Raw genomic sequence first — 2523 nt, forward strand, 5'->3', positions numbered from 1 at the left:
GAGAGAGAAACGCACGGGAAAGAAAAAGAAAAGGAAGGAAAAGAAAGGAAAAAGAAAAAGAAAAGAAAAGAAAAATAGAAGAAAGTGACATGTGTAAAATATAACAGTCCAGAAATGCGCCCATACACACTTCTGGATTAAATAAATTACTGTGAATAATTTAAATACCTTGGAATTTTTTTTAAACTCAATTAATTAAATCAGATTAGGCACACTAATAATCTCAATTACCTTAATTAATCTCAATTAATTCTTCAGGGTGTTACAGATCATGACTTCACGAAAGCTACGACCATACTTTCAATCTCATCCGATAATAGTCTTAACGAGTCATCCTTTGAGGCAAGTCCTTCAAAAGCCAGATATGTCTGGGCGACTAGCAAAGTGGTCAATTGAGTTGGGGGAGTTTGAAGTGAAATACAAACCGAGGACGGCCATTAAAGGACAAGCATTAGCACATTTTGTAGCAGAGTTTTCCTATCCAGTAGTGGTGGAAGATGAAGAAGTCACGATTTCGGTTCCGCAACGTAAAGTTCTAGAAGATCCACAATCAAGTCAAGCCTCAATTCTCAAAAAACCATTTGGCCCGGTGTGGCAGTTGTATGTGGATGGAGCATCGAATGTTAATGGGTGCGGGACAGGGCTGATTTTGATAAGCCCAAAAAATGATAGGATTCGCTATGCCTTGCGGTTTGCTTTCAAAGTTTCCAACAATGAAGCTGAGTATGAGGCATTACTTGCAGGACTAAGGCTTGCTCAAGAATTGCAGATTGAAAATTTAAAGATATATAGCGATTCTCAGTTGATAGTGAACCAAGTCCGAGAAGAATTTCAAGCAAAAGGGGAGAACATGGCTTTGTATTTGCAAAAAGTGAAAGATCAACTTGAGAAATTTAAGTGGCATGAGTTAGAGCAAGTACCCCGAGCCGCAAATATGGAAGCAGATTGTCTTGCTCGCATGGCATCAGGAATGGATGAGGATCAACTTGGGAATGTGCCAATTAAGGTCCTAGAGCAATCAAGTATAGCTAAGCATGTTGAAGTCTGTGCATTAAGCCCCAAAGATGCAAGTTCATGGATTACTCCAATATTCCTCTACTTGTCAACAGGAGAATTACCCACAGAGAAAAATGAGGCGAGGAGGCTTAGGTACCTTGCTAATCGATTTCTAATTATCAATGGAAAGTTGTACAAATGAGGTTATTCTTTGCCTTACCTTAGGTGTTTAAACAAAGATGAAGCCAATTACGTGATGAGGGAAATTCATGAAGGAATTTGCGGAAATCACTCGGGCGGAAGATCACTATCATATAAGGCACTTCGCCAAGGGTATTATTGGCCTACCATGCTAAAAGATGCGATGGAGTTAGTTAAAGTTTGCGATAAGTGTCAACATTTTTCACATATCCCAAGGCAACCAGGAGAACCTTTGACCTCTATTTCAAGCCCATGGCCATTTGCTATGTGGGGAATCGACATCATTGGACCACTCCCACTCGCCAATGGAAGATACAAGTATGCAATCGTCGCAATTGACTACTTTACCAAATGGGTGGAGGCTCAAGAATTGCCGCGAATCACCGAAGCAAATGTAACCAACTTCATTTGGAAATCAATCATCTGTAGATTTGGAATACCTCATTCGATCATCACTGATAATGCTCGACAATTCGATAATGAAGAATTAAAGAGCATATGTAGACAAATGGGGATCCAAAAGAGCTTCTCTTCTCCTGAGCATCCGCAAGCCAATGGTCTGGTTGAGGTTGTGAATAAAACTATAAAGGAAAATCTGTAAAAAAGAAGTTGGAGGGTTTGAAAAATGTATGGGTAGAGGAGCTACCGCTAGTGCTATGGGCTTATCGCACTACCAGTAGGACCTATACTGGTGAGACACCATTTTCTATGGCGTATGGAGTGGAGTCAGTGATCCCGGCAGAAGTCGGAATGCCCACATATCGAGTCGAAGCCTATGACAAAGATCAGAATAATGAGGAGCTTTGCACTGATCTCGATCTTGTGGAAGAAAAGAGAGAACAAGCAACCATCCGTGCAGCTGTATACCAACAGGCAACGGCCCGGTACTACAACACAAGGGTTAAGGAATGAAAATTCGAGGAAGGTGATTTGGTTCTTAAGAAAGTTAATCAAAGCACAAAGAAGTCAAGTGATGGTGTACTTAGGCCAAATTGGGAGGGGCCATATAAGGTTATCAAGGTCGTTTGCCCTGGATCATATTAGCTTGAGGATAAATGGGGCAAGGTGTTGACTCACCCTTGGAATGTTGAACACCTTAGGAAGTATTATCAATAGTTAAAAAGTTTGAAGTTTAGTATGTGTTTGTACTTCGATGTGACGCCAAGTTTGTGAGGTGAAACATATTATTACTAAATAAAGTCGAAGTGTTTGCTAATTTCTTCTTTTAATATTTTCTTCCTTATTTTGTTCAATATGACAAAGAAAATGGGGGGATAGAAGTGTATCAGTTAAAAAAAAAAAAAAAAAAAAAAAAAAAAAAAAAAA

The 2523-nt window shown here is 39.5% G+C and overlaps 1 protein-coding gene across 1 annotated transcript in view; it reads left to right on the plus strand.

The window, feature by feature from the left end:
• Window positions 1–2109, plus strand: part of LOC112093653 — a 4100-nt gene extending 1991 nt beyond the window's left edge. Inside the window, exons 2-4 of the mRNA XM_024172523.1 lie at window positions 259–1149; window positions 1222–1794; window positions 1878–2109. Of these exons, the coding sequence (XP_024028291.1) occupies window positions 259–1149; window positions 1222–1794; window positions 1878–2109 (1696 nt within the window). The remainder of the gene's footprint in view (window positions 1–258; window positions 1150–1221; window positions 1795–1877) is intronic.
• The last annotated feature ends 414 nt before the right edge of the window (window positions 2110–2523 follow it).

Source organism: Morus notabilis, unplaced genomic scaffold (assembly GCF_000414095.1).
Source record: "Morus notabilis unplaced genomic scaffold, ASM41409v2 Scaffold1007, whole genome shotgun sequence".
NCBI lineage: Eukaryota > Viridiplantae > Streptophyta > Magnoliopsida > Rosales > Moraceae > Morus > Morus notabilis.